General features: G+C 40.6%; 1 protein-coding gene across 4 annotated transcripts in view; it reads left to right on the forward strand.

Annotated features, from left to right (window-relative positions):
* Positions 1-20,265, forward strand: part of DCLK2 (doublecortin like kinase 2) — a 94,584-nt gene that overhangs the window by 55,872 nt on the left and 18,447 nt on the right. For all 4 annotated transcript variants that reach the window (XR_010794663.1, XR_010794664.1, XM_066632088.1 and 1 more), the window contains 5 exons: positions 3,827-3,921; positions 8,890-8,962; positions 10,538-10,646; positions 16,646-16,703; positions 19,874-19,993. Coding sequence is in view for 2 of the 4 variants with exons in the window: in XM_066632088.1 (XP_066488185.1) it covers positions 3,827-3,921; positions 8,890-8,962; positions 10,538-10,646; positions 16,646-16,703; positions 19,874-19,993 (455 nt within the window). In the remaining 2 variants the exon portion in view is untranslated. The remainder of the gene's footprint in view (positions 1-3,826; positions 3,922-8,889; positions 8,963-10,537; positions 10,647-16,645; positions 16,704-19,873; positions 19,994-20,265) is intronic.

A 20,265-nucleotide genomic window follows, 5' to 3' on the forward strand; every position in this document is an offset into this window, starting at 1 on the left:
CATCTGTACAGTAAAATTAGAATTGTTGTTGTTGGCATCCTTTAGTCTCGGAAGACTATGGTGTCATGCTCTGAATGGTGGTTCTGGAACAGAGTGTCCTCTCCAGTGCGTGAAGCCTGGGTAAAGTAGGTATGGAGGATAGGCTGTTACCCATGCAGCAAATCCCCCCCTCTCCATGTTGCTGAAATGGTCCAATGGAAAGGCAGAGGCCAATACGGTTGGTTCCAGCGGCGTCGCAGGAGTTGCCAGAACGTGACTGTGTTCAGCCATGAACTGCCTCAGGGACTCCGGCTCCGGATGTTGTCTCGAGGTTGACTCCTGAAGCCTTTTCCATAACTGGATGTAGCCACAAGGCAGTGGAGGTTTGGGATCAGAGTTTTCCTTCTCTCAGATTAAAATTAAATTAAAATTAATTTTAAATTATATTAATAGATTAATTAATTAATGGATTAATATTTAATATTAAATTAATTAATAGAATTAAATTAATTCTTAAAATTAGAATTATTAAGATATAATTTAACCAGTAGACAAGCAATACTGAGATAATGTGTTAGTATCCCAGAAGTGGCTGCAATAATTAGTTGAAACAGAATTCTGAAACCTGAACAGATATTCACTTCTGAGGACATGGTAGTTTCAACTCAAAATTAAATACGATCAAATAAGAGAGGATATGAAATGCTATTACATTTCTGTCTTTTACATTAAAAAAAATAGCAACTGCAGGAAGAAATTGGAACCAAAGTGAAGGAGGTTAACCTCCCTCTGAGAACAAATAGTTTTTTCCCCAGCCCTTCCTCAAAGTTTCTTTGTGCCCTGGGAGGGAAGCTTTTGGTGCTAATAACAGCTTAGATTTGACACCCCCCCCCCCACACACACACTAGTGTCCTTTCTTAATTTCAACCAAGGAGTTTATGAATACATGTACAAGTGTATATACCAACTGTATATATCAGTTGGTCACTTGACATTAATGTTGACGTTGAATATTGTAATGTCTAGTTCTTGGTACAAAATTACATAGCTCACAATGGGTGGAGATATTCAAAGTGTGCTCCCTTGTCTTTGAAAACGATCATCTCCTTGTAATGTTAAATTGAGAGTATTATGAGCCTTTAGTATTATTTTGTGCCTGAGTGGTCTGCATTCCTCAGAATAGATGCCCAGAAAGGCAGTAGCTGTGTTGGTGCTTGTCTGGTGAATGTCACTGCTGAAATTGACTTTGAACTTTTTTTTAATGGGCAGGTAACTTATAGCACAATGCCATAACTTATCATGTATGTCCTAAAGGCAGGTCATGAGACCCTCACAAGAGCAAAAACACTTGTGTGTGTACCAGTTGCTTATTTGCCCTTTTCCATGTTTCTTCTCAGAGGAATTTGGATATTATGCTTTACTGTCTCTTGCTCCTGTTTGAATTTCATTACTCTGATGCTTTGTGGGAGGATTTCTCATCTTTGTTGCTTGCTGATGCATTGCTGAAGTGCATAGGGCAAAGAAGGATGACTGATAAGATCCTGTCCTAACCTCAAAACCAGGAAGGGTCTACCCAGTTCCTCCCTGGGGGTATGGTATGTGGGTGGATTTCAAAGCGCTTCTCACAACTCTAAGGGAGGAGATTATCATGTGCTTTTCATGGCTCCTGTTTGTGGCTGCTTTGCTTCTGTGCCTGGTAGAACATAATTTGACTTGGGGCATTATCTCTTTACTTCTGATGTATGTGTCAGTACCAAAGTAAGCTCAAAAGAGAAAATGTCCAGGAAGCTTAAGAATGCAGTATTATTCGTGCATGGGCATGTGGGGGGACTGGGGCTGGAACACTGCTGTAGATTTCACTGGTTAAACATGGGCCTAGGAATGCATTGGCAGCAACAGCAGCTCAAGTCTCTCTGTTTTCTAATAAATGCTAACTGCCTCTAGAACACCTTTCAATCAGATGCTTAAACCTTGGGGTAAAGGGGTTGGCTTCTTTGCAGACATACTGGTAGTCTGGCACCTAACTGTACAAAAAGTAAGAAGTAAATTACTTAAAGAGGAGCACATTTGGAAGACAAATTTAGGACTGCAGGCATTCACGCAGCAAAAACAATGCTGCTTGTTAAATGAATGTTCTGTTGCCCATTATAGATATTCTTTACACAGTTGAAGTGTAGGTGGTAACTACTATTTCCATGGAAACTAAATGTCTGGCTGGCAAGCTCATTTTTTCTTAAAGGAACAGCACTCAAGGTAGTGAAAAATAATCTTCCTTTATTGGGACATTTTCTCTTTTCTTCTCTCCCCATGTTGCTGGAAACATGGTGGATCTGTTCATCAGAGAATCATGCAAAGAAGCTAATAAATGTTACACTGCTTCAGAAAAGAATTTAACAGAGCTCTCATTTAAGGTCTATGTAATGGTAGAAGCCAGTTCAGGCTTGGGATATAGGACAACAATCTTTTTATAGCATGGGTGACATATTTTCACAACTAGAGTAACTCAAAATTCAAATATAAAATGTGTTTTAAATGTTCAATAACAGCATGTGTTAGTCAAAGCCACCCATACGGAACAGCATGTGAATAAGAAAAGCATTTCATTTTGTTTCAGAGAAATAATGCATAGGATGCCACTAAAATATTTTTGCTTAAATGTGGAAAGGCAGTATTCTTGGCAATATTATTTAACTCTTATTCTTCACAATATTAACCAAAATTAACCAAATTTTGGATATACCGAGCAATGTTGAGGTTGAGCTAATGCAATATTTTGAGAATGTTTTCAAACATTTTGTATGATAGGAGAATGTACCTGGTGCCATAGAAAATTCACAAACCTTTTGTGGAAGAAGTCCTAGGATTAAAATGTCACATTGTCTTTTTCCAGTGTACTGGAAAACAGTTCTGGCATATAGGGAAAACTAAGAGATGATGTGTCTAGGGGAAAAATAAGTAATATACAGAAAGAAGAAAAGAGGCAGTATATTGAAAGACCTGATGATAAGTGGAGAGAGAGAGAAAGGCCTTAAGTCAGAGAGACAGAGGAGAAAATTGAAGGGCCAGTAAAAGGAGTGACTGTGGAAAGAGCAAGAAAAGGAATATGCTCTGGCAGGATAAAAGGGAGAAGATAAAAATGCTGAACAGAAAGGGAATCTGGCCTAAAATCAGAATGGACAAAGGAAGGGCCATACTAAATATGATTTTAATTGTGTCATGAGGCCTGGCTCTCTTGCTGCTTTTTTGCTTCAAGTAGGATGGAGTGGAGTGATCAGAACCAAGGAAAATGGGTGGGGGAGGCAGCTCTGACTCTGCTGTAGGCTCCTCATATATGATATCTACCCTGGGGGGGGATCCATTTGGGGTTTAAAACCCCCCTTACCTCCCCTGCCATCTTCCTCCTCTGAATTAGCCCCACATACACATGCTATTTCCAGCAGGAAAAAGTGTGCTTTAAAGAGATGTCTGATATGACCCTAAGAAAATGACAATATAGAATGCTGGAAACACAGAGATAGATGAAACCTAATCTACATTGTATAATAATGTGCTGAGTCATGTCACATTTTTAGAAAAAAGCTTGGACTCTTTCCAAGAAATATTCTTAGGGCTCTGAGTATGCTCAGAAGTCTTCATGAGGATCAGGTTCAGTTTTTTTATGATAATTGGTGTCCATGGCTCTGTATCACCAAAGGATATTCTATGCATACTTTTGTCGGCTCTGTTGATATTTAACATAGAAAAAATGGGTTAAAACAAAAAAGGAATGCATCCTAGCTTGGCAGGAATTTCATCTTTTAAAAAATGTATAGTAATTTATTTTCTTTTACATGGTTATTCCCATTAGTTAATGGAACTCCAAGCAGCCTGCTCTCTACTCCTAAATCTACGAAGTCTTCTAGCTCTTCTCCAACAAGTCCAGGAAGCTTTCGGGGACTCAAGGTATGATTTAGATAACTTGACCTATTCTAGTTGAAAGATTTCTTTAGATTTGGAACATTGATGTGGTGGTTGCAGAGAAGCAACAGCTTCATTGTATCTTTCTCAATAGTAAATAACAATTTTATAGTGGACTTTAAAAATTTGAATTTAGTTACAATATGCAGGAACTCAAATAATTACATTATAGCCACATGTTTAGGGTGCATCCAATATTCACTGAATAAAAGAATCTACTACTATTCCAACATTTTTCATTCGCTGGTTTTTATTTAATAACTGGGGAAATTCTGTTGGCAATTCACCTTGTCCTTTATTAGTTCTTCCTAGAAAAATACTCTCTGCAATATTTTAACTTCATGGGTTAACAAAATTGTAGCATCAGAACTACTAACCATTCAAGTCACCAGGCCCTGATGGCATCCACCCAAGAGTTATTAAGGATTTGAAGAATGAAGTTGCTGATCTCTTGACTAAAATATGCAACTTGTCCCTCAAAACGGCCACGGTTCCAGAGGATTGGAGAATAGCAAACGTCACGCTGATTTTTAAAAAGGGAAGGAGGGGGGACCTGGGAAACTATAGGCTGGTCAGCCTATCATCTATACCAGGTAAGATGGTGGAATGCCTCATCAAAGTTAGAATCTCAAAACACATAGATGAACAAGCCTTGCTGAGAGAGAATCAGCATGGCTTCTGTAGGGGTAAGAATGCCTCACAAACCTTTTAGAATTCTTTGAAAAGGTCAACAGCCATGTGGATGCGGGAGAACCCATGGACGTTATATATCTGGACTTTCAGAAGGTGTTCGACATGGTCCCTCACCAAAGGCTACTGAAAAAACTCCATAGTCAGGGAATTAGAGGGCAGGTCCTCTCCTGGACTGAGAACTGGTTGAAGAGCAGGAAACAGAGAGTGGGTGTCAATGGGCAATTTTCACAATGGAGAGAGGTGAAAAGCGGTGTGCCCCAAGGATCTGTCCTGGGTCCTGTGCTTTTCAACCTTTTCATAAAATGACCTGGAGACAGGGTTGAGCAGTGAGGTGGCTAAGTTTGCAGACGACACCAAACTTTTCTGAGTGGTGAAGACTAGAAGTGATTGTGAGGAGCTCCAGAAGGATCTCTCCAAACTGGCAGAATGGGCAGCAAAATGGCAGATGCGTTTCAATGTCAGTAAGTGTAAAGTCATGCACATTGGGGCAAAAAATCAAAACTTCACATATAGGCTGATGGGTTCTGAGCTGTCTTTGACAGATCAGGAGAGAGATCTTGGGGTGGTGGTAGACAGGTCGATGAAAGTGTCGACCCAATGTGCGGCAGCAGTGAAGAAGGCCAATTCTATGCTTGGGATCATTCGAAAAGGTATTGAGAACAAAACAGCTAATATTATAATGCAGTTGTACAAATTGATGGTAAGGTCACACCTGGAGTATTGCGTCCAATTCTGGTCGCCACATCTCAAAAAGGACATAGTGGAAATGAAAAAGGTGCAAAAGAAAGCAACGAAGATGATTACGGGGCTGGGGCACCTTCCTTATGAGTACAGACTACGGTATTTGGACCTCTTCAGCCTAGAAAAGAGATGCCTGAGTGGAGACATGATTGAGACATACAAAATTATGCATGGGAAGGATAAAGTGGATAGAGAGATGCTCTTTACACTCTCACATAACACCAGAACCAGGGGACACCCGCTAAAATGGAGTATTGGGAGAGTTAGGACAGACAAAAGAAAATATTTCTTTACTCAGTGTGTGGTTGGTCTGTGGAACTCCTTGCCACAGGATGTGGTGATGGCATCTAGCCTGGATGCCTTTAAAGGGGATTGGACAAGTTTCTGGAGGAAAAATCCATTACGGGGTACAAGCCATGATGTGTATGCGCAACCTCCTGATTTTAAAAAAGGGCTATGTCAGAATGCCTGGTGCAAGGGAGGGCACCAGGATGCGGGTCTCTTGTTATCTGGTGTGCTTCCTGGGGCATTTGGTGGGCCGCTGTGAGATACAGGAAGCTGGACTAGATGGGCCTGTGGCCTGATCCAGTGGGGCTGTTCTTATGTTCTTTGCTTCATCTCAGTAATATGCAGCTTAATGGGTGTAAACTCCTGCTTCACTTTGGTCATTTGGGATCTGAATAATCTTAACTGATCTATCTGAACTGTAACACATTTATGACAACACTTGTGTCTGTATCTGGAATGTATTTCCAGTGCTCATATTTCTGGGAAACTCTCCAACAGGAATTGACACCATTAAAAAAAAAAAACAACCCTGTAAAATACAGCTATTGTGGTGTGTACCACTGAACTGTCGGAGACTTTTGTGACTGTAGAAATTTTGTTGTGTTCATGTTGAATTGGCTAGGGGGAATAAATCTAACTTGGATTTTGCTTCTTCCAGTGGATTCCAAGGGGATTGTGTTTAGGATGAGGTAATATGTAGGCTTGATCACCTTGACAGATTTTCGATTTCGATGAACAGTTTCATTTTTGTTTCTTATTTTCTTACTGCCACATAAAACCTGACTATCTAGAGTGCAGGAAGGATAATGCAGTGGCAAGAAGTCAAGTTTTGTCTCTTTACTCTATGCACTGCTCTTCAGTGAGAAGCGAGGGAAGTAATAATAATAATAATAATAATAATAAACTTTATTTATACCCTGCCCTTCTCCCCAAAGTGTCCCAGGGCAGCTTCAACAGGTTAAAAGCAGATTAAAACATAATATTAAAAAACAGATAAAAACATTAACATATTAACAAATATCATAAAAACAGTAGTCAGATAAAAGGAGCATAGAGCAGCAGATCATAGGAATCAGGCCTGTAAAAAATACTAAGAGATGTAGAAAAGATGTTAAAAAATGTTAAAAAGGCCATGAGCTCAGAAGGCTTGTTTAAACAGAAGGGTCTTCAGGCCTCGCCGAAAAGTCCCAAGAGAGGGAGCCATTCTTAAGTCAAGGGGAAGGGAGTTGCATAACGTTGGTGCCACTACTGAGAAGGCCCTATTTCTTGCCGCCGCCCCACGTACCTCCCTAGGCAGTGGCACTTGTAAAAAGGCCTTCTCTGATGACCTAAGAGGACGAGCCGGATTGTACGGAAGTAGGCGGTCCCTAAGATACCCTGGCCCAGAGCAGTATAGGGCTTTAAAGGTCAAAACCAGCACCTTGAGTTGGACCCGGAAACGAATGGGCAGCCAATGTAGCCCCTGGAGAAGCGGGCTGACAGAGTCAAACCACCTACCTCCAGTAACCACACGGGCCGCCGCATTCTGCACTAATTGCAGTTTCTGAACCGTCTTCAGGAGCAGCCCCACATAAAGTGTGTTACAAAGTACTGACAATAGCAGTAGTATAGCTGTAAGATGCGCTTTTGAGGGCATCCACACAATAGAATTGACACTCTGACAGCCTAATCATACCCAGATCTCCCCTGCGGATGTAGCCCTGCCAATGTATATGGTATCTGGGGAGGGGGGAGAATCAGAAAGGTCTCCTTGGGGTAAGTGAATTTTTATTCACTTATTCCAGGGAAAGCCTCCACCACTGCCATGGGTTTCTTCAGATTTATGTCTGCTGTTTAGCAAGTGTAAATCCAAGGGGTATAATGGCAGTGATAAGGGAGGTGGATGGGGTTAGGATATCAGCACACATGAGTGCTGCCAATACCACCCCTGGTCCACCTCCCTCTCTGCCCTGCTCGGGATAACCCCTCTTCCTTCCCCCACCCCATTCCACCCGCACCACCTTGCACTTACTTGCTGGTTTGGTGTGGGCTTCCTGCGCTGCTGCTGGTGGTGGCAAAATGTGCTCAAAATGGCAACCAGTACTGCACTGTGCACACCACCAGAAGCCATTTTACAGCATAAATCCCACATACACCCCAGTCCAGTCCCAGATAGAACTGAGCCGTAAGCAACACTCCACTCTGACTGCTTACCATGCACTCCAGTTTGCCTTGCTGCTCAAGTGTTCCAGAAGAGAGAGAGAGAGAGATTGATATTGATATTGATATATATCAATAAATAATCAATATAATATATAATCAATAAATTATATATATAATCATATAGTGTTTGTCTTTTTCTCCCAAACTGGCAGCTTTTGCTAATAACTTCTTGTATTCAATTCCTACCAAAACTAGAAAAGGATAACTGAAAACCATGCTTAATTTTTGCTGTCTTCTGTTTGTTTTTAGATATAAATGCAAATGTTTTCCTTGCAGTGTAGTAAAGTTGTGGGCTTTTTGAAACTCAAATTGATTTTTTTTGACTCTTTGACTTGCATAACTTGGATATGCTTTTAATGGTTTTAAAAGACTGACTTTTAAAGTGCAGAGCACCTTGGCTTTGGTATCCTGCAAAGGATTTATTATTTGAAACCACTACTGCTCACCATAAAAACACTAGAGCTCCACATGCATTTTTGGTCCCTTAATAGACTTAACTGGAAAGCCGACTTACCACATAATTTGCTGCCTATAATTTGTGCAGCTTTGTTTTTGCTACTCAGCAGAAATGCTGAATTGCTGATTCATTCAAAAATTTGACAGACAAGCCAATATAACGGCATCCAAAACAAAGCGACAGTGTTCTTTTGACTGCTCTGAAAGCAGTAGACAATCAGAAACTGAATAATTTATGTTAGGTTTTATGGATCTAGATTTACTCATATCCACAGTGCTTTATCTTTTTTGTATCCATTTACTCTTGTACATATCTTGTTACTACATTTTAATTCTGTATTACTAACTTCTAGTTCAAAGGAATTGACAAAGTCTGTGATGAAGGGAGTCCAACTGTAGAAAGGGTCTTCACAGAAGTTTGTACTAAAGTTGTGTCTGGCTTCTGAAAGCAAATTGTGTAAAATGTCTATCTGGAATGCAGAAGGTTGTGGCTTTTTTTTTTTTGCTCTGTTTGCATGGTAGCTCAGTAATATATTTAATTGCCACATGATTAACACATGCATCTTCTCATAGATTCCACCACACTGTGGGTCATCTTCCAATGTGAATGGTGTGCCTGAATTATCTCCTTGCCTGAGTCCTGAAAGTAAGAATCTAAAAAATATGTTGTTAATGTTTTGAAATTATCTTAAATGTCTCATCCTGATAAGATATTGCAATCTAGAAATGTTAAATGCTGTTAAGCTTCACAGTTAAACTAGTTGCAACATGAAACATATAATTTAATCCCACATGTTTTATTTAGGGGGGATTTTTGTAAGTAAAGCTATGAAGCCCCAATCCACTCCAACTTTTTCAACTAGTGGTTGGGTCCCTTACAGGGCTTTACCTGAAAGTTGCCTTCAGATTCTGATGCCAGTCATGGTCTTTTTTCACTCCACCTCAGGAAGAAAGGCCATAGAGATTTGTCTGGATCAGGCAGTGGGGATTCCTGGGGTCGGCAGGCGGGAAGCAGGAGGTGGGGCCAGGATCCTGCAGTTATGCTGGATCCTGACTTCATTCCCAGGCAGCACAGTGCAACTCCGGGCTGCTCAGATGTGTGCCACATTGTTAGGTGGCGCAGATCCAAGTAGACCCATTGGGCAGCTGCAGCAAGACATGGGTTAAGGGGAATGGTTTCCCCTTGCCCCATGCCGCATTGGTTTTGGTCTCAAACTTGTGCTGGATGCAGTGCAGGCCTGCTGGTCTACCTGTTTCCAGTGCAAGTTAGGATTGTGCCCTAAGTATATTAAAAATTTACAAAAAGTTTAAGTTTAAAAATTTATTTAAAATAAAGAAGAACCCTCCCAAGCAGTTGCTGATCTGTTTAAAAAAAAAAATCCCAGAACATCCCAAAGGTTACAAAATCCTATCCACACTTATCAGGGAGTAAGCCCCCATTTGCTATCATTGTTAAAAGCATATACATAGTAGCCTATTAAAAGTTCAAATTCGTAACATTTCCCCAAATGCAGTCATATACCATGGTAGCATCAAGTCTAATATATTAAAATCAATACACATTGAAATTAATGGGGACCCAACTGAAACTGGCTCATGACCCACCTAGTGGGGTCCCAACCCACAGTTTGAGAAATGCTGTGCTAAACATTTATAGACAACCAACAGAAGTTGGTCTAATTAATGCTGTTGTTCACTTTCTTCCTATGTTCCCTATTTGAGGCACCTACATGAATGCTAAAAGAAGTAAAAGTGTTAGTTTATAAATAAAAAAAGAATGCAGATTGGTGGTGATGAATTAAAAAAAATTATTGTTGAATTTAGAAATGATTTGAAACGAATTATTGGTTGCCATTGCTGAAATTTTATTCTCTGCATTTTCCATATGCACTGAACTAAATGAAATGGTAGCTATATGTTAATCTTTACTAAACTCTGCTGTTTTTTTGAATGTGTTAGATTGTGTATGAAAGCCACGTTTTGATGCGTGCCCTCTCTGAGAGCACAAGGTCATATAACTTGTAATAAGGCATGCTTGCACTCTCTCTTGTTCAGTTGAAAATCTGAAGGGACAAGTTGCATTTAAAATAGCTTTTAAAAAATTTCCTACCTTTTAGCTAAGGATATAGCCATATACTGTAGTAGTTATGAGGTCTGTGGAGGATAAGCCAGATTGCTCACATCTCTGTTCACCTTGCTTTTTGTCCTTTCCTTCCTGCAGGTGTGAATGGAAACAAATGTATAGGGACATCAACTATTCTTGAGAAATACAAAGTGGGAAAGGTGATAGGTGATGGTAATTTTGCTGTGGTGAAAGAATGCATAGAACGGTGAGTAAGAAAATTGCTAGTATTCATTCTTTATTCAACTGCTGTGTGAGTGTGTTAGTTGCTATACATCAGAATTATTTTAATTTCTAGCCCAACTAGGTGCTTTGACTAAATGAATATATTTCATCCTTATTTCATCCATGAAGCTTCCTGGGTGGACTTGGGCTGTGTCTCAGCCTAAACTACCTTACAGGGTTGTTGTGAGGGAAGGAACTAGATACACCAACCTGGGCTCCTTGGAGGAATGGCTGTATAAAAATGTGAAAAATAGCAATTCCTATCTTTTATTGGTAAAAAGACATTTATCATGGCAAATTAGTAAATATCCAAAGCAACCCTCATTTCATAAATGTTTCTTACCTTTACTGGTAAGTATCAAGAGTCGCCAAGTGCTCTTGGAAAAGGACTAAATGTCAATATTTAGGAAATCCTGATTTAAAGTAAACCCAGGAAGAGTTATGTCAGAACTGTCACTGAACAGTTGCTAGAATATGTTGGCTACTTAATTAAAAGGTAACAACAAAAGGGCCTCCTCACATGTGCTAAGGAGAGAAATAATTGAGAAAACTCTGAAGTGGGCAGTCACGGGGTGAGTGAAGAAGACCTAAGTTATTTACCTTTCTGGTAACACATCACCCATGTGGATTTGAGCACTTTTTCACACTTGATGCTTTGTGACCAACAAATAGTAAAATGAGTGCTAGGTAAAAAATAAATAACCAGACTTGATTATGGGCAAATGGCAACAGTTACCGTTGGCAGAAAGGATTAAGAATGACTGAAGCCAAGCAATGTATTGTAGTTTGTTTTGGATACCAAAATGTATGAGAATGAAAGACGAAGGAGTGAAACATTTTCCAGTGATTTTCTCAAGCATCTGGAAGAACAGATCCAACTATAACATAGGATAAACTAAAATAGACTATTTTTCTGTTGGAAGAGCGATACCATGTGAGCAAGATCTGCACAATAACAGTGGGTGTGGATATGTGTCCATCTCTATCAATAGAGGAAAGCTGTTACCTATCTTGTTCCTAGTTTAAAGACTTGTGGGGTGCTCTCTCCTCTTTTGACCTCTCATTAGTTGTTGTTTTTTCCTGTCTTGTAGTTCTGCCTTTATAACAATGGCTGCCGTTCTTTTGATGCAGTAAATTTCTTAACAAAACTCAGCTTTGCTGTGTGTGGAACTGATTGATTCCCTCAACTCTGCTAGCACTTCCCATCTGTATTCCTATATGGACTCATAGACATTGGAATGGGTTATAACAAAATGGGACAAAAGGGAAGGAAGTAGATGGGGTCAAAGCAAAGGGTGACAAGTGAAGGAGGTATATAGATAGCAGGTGGCCTAGAAATGAAAGCATAGCAGGTGAGGTAGGACCAGCTACTAAAAGAAGAGGAATGGGGGGGGGGGACAAAGACGGGAAGGAAGGGACCCAAGAGCTTAAATGGACAAGGATATGGCCAGGGAGAAAGAATGAGACCAAGTTATCTGGAAAGAAGGAAATAAAATTGAAGCCAGTTATCCTTCTTCATGCTAGGTTTCCATATTATTAAGAACATTTTTATACCATTTTTCAACAAAAAGTAGTTCACAAACTGGTTCACGTGGGCAAAATAAAACAATGGTTCCCAAAGAACTTCTATTGCCACCTATCTATGGAACTCTGTGCCTTGTGTAAGAGCATGGACAGAGCACAGTGAAATCAATGTGGTGTGGTGGCCATTACTGAATATGTTCTACCTTATCCATGCAGCGAAGACAAAGAACTAAACCCACTAAAAGGATATGTTGGTATTATACCTTTTCACTAAGTTTGTAATCATCACCTCTCCCTTCCAGATGTAAGCAAAGTTTCCATTAGCAAGTCAGGTTCTCAGGTTAGACACTATTTAGGTTTATCTTCCAGCCTGAAAGGTGTTTGCGTTTTACAGAGAACAGAGAAACATCTTAAGGCTCCAGAGGAATTTACTTTTTATAGGTCACTTGGGAAACAGAGCAATGTTTACATGAGGAAACTGTATTAAGCAACTGTATTAAGGGTATATTTCTATACCCTCAAAATTCCATAATGTCCTAGAATTTCAGATAGACCCTAGAAATTTTATATTAGTATGTATGACATATCATAATTAGGGTGCAATCCTAATGTGCACTGGAACAGGCAAGCCAGGAGGCTTGTGCTGTATCCAGCGCAGGATTGTGGCCAGCAGCGGCTTAGCCAGAGGCAAGGAGAAACATTTCCCCTTACCCCTGGGTAAGGGCTGCTGACGCCTATGAGTCTCCTTGAACTTACACCGCCTCCTGAAGTGGCACAAGTCCGAGGAGGGCAGAGTGGCTTGAAACCGCTTCATACTCCCCGGGAATGGGGGTTGGGATCCTGCATAACTGCCAGATCCCAGCACTGTCTCCTGCTCCCCGCCCACCCCCAGGGCTGCCCATTGCCCTCCCTGCCCCTACCCAGTAACGCCTTCCTCCCTCCTCCTCCCCGCCCCGCCACGCCTACGTTTTCGCTTTCTTCACCCCTGAGGGGCCAACGCAAGCACCGGAGGGAAAGCCAGCACAGAGGCATCTGTCAGCTTCCGCAGGCCGGCGCTTCTCGGAGCACTGGCCTGGCTTCCCCTCGAGGAGGCGCAAATGAGCACATTTGCGACTTTCCCAGACCGGCCTAAGTCATTTGGGCCAGCCTGTCAACAGGTTCAGATTGCGCCCTTAGTGTAATACATTGCAATCTCAGTTAAAAATTCTTCCAGTGGAGATGGAATGAAACTTGACCATTATAGGAAACTATTTCTAATTATACAATGTTTTCAATATCTATTCATTACCTATCCAATAATAGACATTTCTTTATTTATTTTGGCTATGTAAAACTGCCTTGTGAACTTCTGTTTTGTTGAAAAATGCTATGTAAATAGTTGTAGCAATAATAAAAATCTCTGATATCTCTCCTGTTAAAATTATTTGGAAACAAAATAAAGGCTAGTGGACACAAGTTTTCTGGCTGTTGAGACATGTTGAAAATGATACTTACAATGATGCCTATTTGCCCAGTATCCAACAGTTTGATATAAAATAACTCAATTGAAAGGTCTTTGAATTTCAAGTATAGTTGTCAAAGCTTTCAATATACAGTGCTTGCTTTCCAAATGCTGTTGAGATACTGTTTTTCTTTTGTTCTCAGCTAGATTGTGTGTAACTATGACAACCTAGCAGACAGAGCTGTGCTTTCGCACTGGTGATACTCTGCCACCCTGTTGTTCCATAATAAACATACAATTTAATGTATGCAATTCTGGAACTACATTTGTATCATGTACATACATTCCTGAATCAAACTATGCTGTTGTTTACCATTGTTGTTCATACTAAACTGAGTTCTGATGGAACTCATTCGGAGAAAAAAAAATGCTCCTGCCTAGAGGCTGTGATAAGTCCGTAGGAAGGAATGAAATGTGTGAATTTGGACCAGTCCATGTGTCAACGAAACCTGGCCTGCTGTATGCTTGACAAGGAGATGGAGTCAAATCCAACTTACTAGTGAGTTAATCTGTATGATTTGTTTACAAACATGTCTCATTCATTTGTTACTTTGGAGAGAAGGGTGTGCATTCTTAAAGGAAAACAGTAGATATACACCTAAAAATTGCAGTATATGAATCAGCCTTTAGTGTAGAGCTCCCCAAACCACAGCCCACGGACCAGGATTCAGAGAAAGGCTCTTCCCCTGTGAGTGGAGCTTATCATTCTGCCATTCTGCCGCATGTTTTTCAAACAGGTCACAGCCTTCTGGGACGCTGGGCAACAGACGTGACTGCCCAGAGCATCCCTGTTCTGGTGGAAAAGCACGCAGCACCATGGTGGAATGGTCTGCTTGGGAGAAGAGGGCTTTTTTATACACTAGTGCATTGCACTAGTGGTTCACTCTCCTCTCTTCTAGTGGAGTGTATTTCTACTGGTAAAAGTAATGCTAATACTGAGTTGTCCTGATATACTTACAGCATGATTTCACTTTGTTGTGTATATATCACTTTGTGAAACAACGGTGACTTTTTCCTTCAGTTTGATTTTTTCTATGTAGCCAGTATGCATTTGGAAGGCTGTCCATCCTCAAAATACTTTAAACAAATCATTCTTCTAGTGAAAGCTTAAATACCGCCAGGCAAATGCTACTGCTCTTTAAGCCTGAATCCTGTGCATCTCTATTCAAAAGTAAGCCCATTGAGTTTGATGAGGCTTTCTCACAAGTAAGTACTTGTAAGATTGCCGCTTAATTTAAGTGGAAATAACCACCCCATTGTTGGAGCACTTGTTTCCAGAACCTGTTCTTTTAGGATTAGGACAACAATTCTTAAATTGTACAGCAATGCTGTTTTATCAAAAAGTGTCAGATGGCCATAAAATATTCAGTCAGAGTTCTGGATTGCTCTCAGAAGGCTCTTGGGTGGATGTGGCGAACAAGCTGAAATTGAATCCTGACGAGACAGAGGTTCTCCTGGTCCAGAAGTCCAAGGAGCAGGTCCGCAGCTTGGGGACGATCCTGGATCCACAGCTGTTCCTGGATTCCCAAGAGCCTTTGCTTGGCTTCATTTGATTCGCCAGGTGCGACCATACCTGGGTTGCTCATACCTGGCCACGGTGACCCATGCCCTAGTGGCATCCAGATTAGATTACTGCAATGCACTGTACATGGGGCTGCCTCTGAAGATGTTCTGGAAACTAGAATTAGTGCAGAATGCGGCTGCCTGTGTGGTTGCTGGGGCTCATCGGTTCAACTTAGTCGGGCCGCTGCTTCAGTGGCTGCACTGGCTGCCAACTAGTTTCCAGGCTGAATTCAAAGTGCTAGTGTTGACTTTTAAAGGCCTATGTGACTTGGGTCCAGGGTATTTGAAGGGCCACCTCCTTCCGTACAATCCAGCCCATCTTCTCAGGTCATCAGAGGGGTTCCTTCTAACTGTGCTGTGACCAGCGGAGGTGAGGGGGATGGCGACAAGAAAGAGGGCCTTCTTGGTGGTGGCTCCCTGTCTATGGCATTCCTTCCCCCTGGAATTGAGAACAACTCCCTCTAGAGTCCTTTCGGCGGGGGCTTAAGACCTTTTTATTCAGGGAAGTCTTTTTATGCTGACACCAGAGGGCATGGAGTTTTTTTTTGAACGTATTTTAATCGGGATCCAAGTTTTATTGTGTTTTACTGATTTTAAATGTCATATATATAAAAATTTCAGTGTTTTTAGTATGGTTTTATTTGTGAGCCGCCTTGAGTACCCTTTGTTAGGATAGAAAGGTAGAATATAAATTCTATAAATAAATATTTTAATAGACACTCCCTTTGAAGGTTATTGGTGTTTATTACTTTTAAAAAGCCAAGGTCTTTCTCTTCAGACAAGCTGTTGGGCAAAAAGGCGGGGTATAAATTAATAAAATAATAATAATTATTATTATGAATATGATGATAATTTACAGCTATTTTAATCTGCCCATGTTATAATGTCATAATTTATTGACACTTTATTTTTGTTACTTCTGAAAACGATATTTAAAAAGCAACTGCAAACTGCAAAACATTAAATTCTACAGGCACTTTAGAATAATTGAACTAATACACATTTTAAAAGGTGTTTCTTTCCCCCTCTTGTTCTTTATCTTCTGAAATGATTGGGAAATCCTTAAAGATTGGCATGTGACTACAGGGCAGTCAGTTTAATAGAACTAGGTGAAAGATACAGAACAGATTTTGCATCTGACTCTAAAACAGAGACTGAATGTGAAGCATGAGGTCACACTAGAATAAATGATTGCGGGGAACCTGGTTTTGGTAGTCAAGGCAACAACCGACATGAATTACTGGGAAAAACAAAATAAAAGCCTGGGCTACCTTTCGTTTTGTCATCTGTTTCTATTGAAGAAAGAGACTTTATTATCAATGTTCAAACACAAAATGATTGCAGAAATGCGGGGATTTTATTTAGTATATCTTCTCTTTTTTTGCTCTTTGTAGGTCTACTGGAAAGGAGTTTGCACTGAAGATTATAGACAAAGGAAAATGCTGTGGAAAGGTATGAGAGATTAAAGAATCATGGCAGCGTAAGGGGAGAGATCCCTCCAGTGTGATCTCATCCTGTCTCAAAGAATGCCAGGATCTGAGGCTTTAAAATGTCATCGGTGGTTGCTTGACCAGTTTAGCCTACAAAGCCTTGAGGGATCAAAATTACAACTTCTCTGGGCAACTTCTTCCCCAACTTCTTCTTCCAGCCTCAGCTGGAAAAATTTTCTTGACATAAGAACATTTGCAGCACAATCCAATGCATGTCTACACAAAAGTAAACCCCACTGAGTTCAGTGGGTTTTACTCTGAGTTGAGTGTGTATAGGATTACAACCTTACAGCTTCTCATTAATGTGTTGTATGTCTGAATTTTGTAGAACTGTACTAAACTGCATTCACAAATGTGTGATTAGGAAAATTTTCATCCAGATTATATTGCTTATAAACTTTTTTTTGTAAAATAAGCAAATGAAGAGAAAATGTGTTTGGTTACTTTAACAGATAATATATAATGGTATACATTCAGCCTTTTGATAAAACCTATAATACATAATAAGTTTTTGTCATTGTAGCAAGTGCACTAATTGAACAATCTATCCAATAGCAATGACTTCAATTTACTTAAATTCACTGGAAAGCAATAATTGGGTCAGGTTTACTGGTACTTTTGTCCATAAGCATTGTATTCTACCTTAGTTCTTTTGTTGGGTTGGATTCTGTGAACCCACAGTACATTTCTGCTCACAGCACTTTTCTACCTTCCCCCCCCCAGCCCTTGCAGCCCCTTGCAATCTTTAAAACAATTCCTGAGGGCCAGGAGACCCTCCATGAGGGACCCATTCCTCTGAAGGATATTTGTTGTGCCATGGGAGGATACATCTAGATGGTTGTTGGTGGGACTTGGAGACTCTGTTTTGATTAAGTGAAAGTAGCTTTCTATTTGCACAGGGTACCAATGGACCCCAGCTAATATCTCTATTCTAGAATACATATGAACACATGGAGCTGTTTTATACTGAGTTATCTAGTTAGGTTTTGTCTACTGTGATAACTACTCCAAGCTTTAAGATAGATCTTTTCCTCTGGATTGAGGTGACCATATGCATAAAATTATTTCATGTAAATTAGTTGGATCTAGAAAGCAATCTACACAATTTGAGCATTTACTAGAATGAGCCACATATAGAAATATGGCTCAGATATTGTCCATGCAAGAGAGGCTTCTAGCACCATAATTAACTATACTTTTTCTGGCTGACTTCTGCCATCAATATAAGAATTGTCCACTGAAAACTACTGTAACCCTGCATAGGCAGAACATGTCTGGACAGATTGGAAGTATGCCCATCTGGGGTCTGCCACCTGAAATAAAGGCAAAAATGTGCATCGCATGACTTGTTCTGTGGGTATCCACTTCTTATATGTTAAATGAGAATACCATTATTTGTATGGTATAGTACAGATAGATAAAATTGAATTTAAATGACAGTTGCATGCTCCTGTCACCAGAGAGAAATCCTGAATACACGTAGGCAGGTCAAGAAGGTAAATATCCAGGTCACGTTCAGCTTGGAATAAGCCTTGACATCTTTTGAACAGCTGTAGAGTTCCTTCTTAAATGAAAAATGATTACAGTTGAATTTGGGTAACTGCTTAAGAGCCCAAACCTGAGCTCGGCGCTTCGGCTTTACGCTGAAGCGCACTGTCGCAAATGTGTCGTAAGGCACGTCTGCGAGGCTTACCGCCAAACCAGCGCCCATGTTAACCTGGCACTGGGCGTGCACCCGTCCTCCGCTGCTTGGTGGTCTCACGGACTACTGAGCCGCGGCGTGGGGAGGAGGGATTCCAGGAAGGGGGGAGACAGGCGGAGGGCAGAGAGAAGGTGAGGAGGAGGCGTGATGGGGAGGCAGAGAAAGGGTGGATAGGAGGTGGGTCCTGTGGAGCTCCACTCCACTGGATCCAAGGTATTTGTGTGGGGCTCAGCGCCCTACACAAACACCTTTACCTTACCACCAATGGTAAAGTGAGTAGCCCCATTGCGGGGCTGCTTCCCTTACCTGGGAGAAGGGGACCTTTTCCCAAGGTGCCACCACAGCAGGCTGAGGCGTGCAGGATGCAGCGAGAGCCGTTCTTGGCACTGCTGCAGCCGCGCGCCCCAGGCAGCTTAGGATTGGGCTGTAATACAAGTATGCAAATATATGCAAATATAACTGCTTAATACAATTATACAGCACGTGTACTTTTGTGCTATAGCAAAGCAATTATATTGGACATTGAAACTGTTTGCTCATGCAGCTGGTTCATTGCAGGGTCGCGAGAGATTTCACTCCATATGGGAACCCAAGTGTAGTTTTTCATTTTCCATAAACTTTAGGGCTTTTTTCTTTAGATACGTTTCAGTTATGTTGTTGAAACCCATTCATATTTGTTTTTCTTTTCTCCAGCATACGTTTGTTTGGGGCAGACATATGTTTGTTCCAGAAAATCTATTGATGCTATCACATATTTGGTTTCAAAGGTGCGACCTGTTTAAGCAATGTCTGGTGTGCCACATGTTCACAGGAGGAGATGCACGCTTAGCATGTGGGTTTTTAATAACTAATAAATGATTAGGTTAAAGTTAATGAACTACACAAACATGGATGCAAATGGAATATCGGAATCATTTGACCCATAACCAAATTATGGTGCAGGGCAAATACCATTTAATTTTTTCAGGACACTGCTTATGTTCATCAGCCATAGAATGCTCACATGTACTTCCCGCACAAATGCATGAAGTGCATGTTGTTAGAATGTTTGTACTGTGATGAAGATCAGGTTTCTAGTGGGTTTCTTGGTGTATTTCAAAGTGTTTGCTGGAGTTACTGTTGTTACCATGAAAGTAAAATTGACAGCCCCCATTATGTATGCCCACTTGGTTTCTTGCAATGAAAAACATACAAATATTTATCTGATGACTAAAAATACATGCCTTGATTTCAAATTTCAATGTGATATAACAGAATATATTTAAATTCTGTGTTGAGACTTTATTTAGGAATATTTTAGAAACCCTTGTTAGCAAAGAATGCTTAAGAGGACTCTTTACCTATGCTGCACTTATATCTATAGTGTTTGTTAAAGAGGGATGTCTTTGGTTGTTTTCCCCCTCTTTCTCTGCTATCCCAACAACGATCAGGAACACTTGATTGAGAATGAAGTCTCAATACTGCGCCGAGTGAAGCATCCCAACATTATCATGCTAATAGAGGAGATGGACACTGCAACTGAGCTCTATCTGGTGATGGAGCTGGTGAAGGTGAGAGTGTTTACCAGCATTGAACAAACAAAGTCATGAGTCCTATACCCAGGAATATTCTCTGTATAATCACCAGTGTACAGAAAAATCTCTGCAATATCCCAAGTTACTTTTGAAGTCGCCCTCCCTTGCTGAATCATGGCCAGTGTCCAAATATACTACATGACATCTCAAGAAAATATACACATACTTTGTAGTGTTAAATTTAGTGTGTTATACAGTAGTGCCCCCCCACATGTCCTTTATCTGGGTAATTGCATATCCGCGCTTAT

This window comes from Tiliqua scincoides, chromosome 6, assembly GCF_035046505.1.
Source record: "Tiliqua scincoides isolate rTilSci1 chromosome 6, rTilSci1.hap2, whole genome shotgun sequence".
Taxonomy (NCBI): Eukaryota; Metazoa; Chordata; class Lepidosauria; order Squamata; family Scincidae; genus Tiliqua; species Tiliqua scincoides.